General features: G+C 31.1%; 1 protein-coding gene across 1 annotated transcript in view; it reads left to right on the forward strand.

Moving 5' to 3' along the window:
• LOC109534571 (zinc finger protein 436-like) overlaps positions 1-421 on the forward strand; it is a gene marked incomplete in the record, with an annotated part of 3194 nt that overhangs the window by 2484 nt on the left and 289 nt on the right. Inside the window, 1 exon segment of the mRNA XM_048666587.1 lies at positions 24-421. Within this exon segment, the coding sequence (XP_048522544.1) occupies positions 24-72 (49 nt within the window).

Genomic DNA, 421 nt, shown 5'->3' on the forward strand with positions numbered 1-421 from the left:
TCATACTTGATAAATTATTTTAGAAAAATGTTTATCGGCAATTACGAATCATGCTGCAAGAGAGAGATATAGCAGCCTTTTCGAAAATGTTGAGTAATTTTATATCTTTAATGCAGTCTTCGTCTGAAACAAAAGATTTCGGTGACTACTTTCAGCAATATTACTCTAATAATATTACGTCATGGGCTTACTGTTACCGTCTGGGTGCAGGTCTAAACACTAATATGCATATTGAAAGAATGCATCAGACTATCAAGTACCTTTATCTAAAGGGAAAGCACGTAAAACGCCTAGACAAAACAATCAATACTCTTATGAAATTTATTAAAGACAAACTATTTCAAAGAGTTATCACCATAAACAAAGGAAAAATTACTTCAAAAATTAAAGAATTAAGAAAGAGACACAGATTTAGTGAAGA

Source organism: Dendroctonus ponderosae, unplaced genomic scaffold (genome assembly GCF_020466585.1).
Source record: "Dendroctonus ponderosae isolate FM_Combo_2020 unplaced genomic scaffold, Dpon_F_20191213v2 Dpon_F_20191213_5, whole genome shotgun sequence".
Classification (NCBI taxonomy): domain Eukaryota; kingdom Metazoa; phylum Arthropoda; class Insecta; order Coleoptera; family Curculionidae; genus Dendroctonus; species Dendroctonus ponderosae.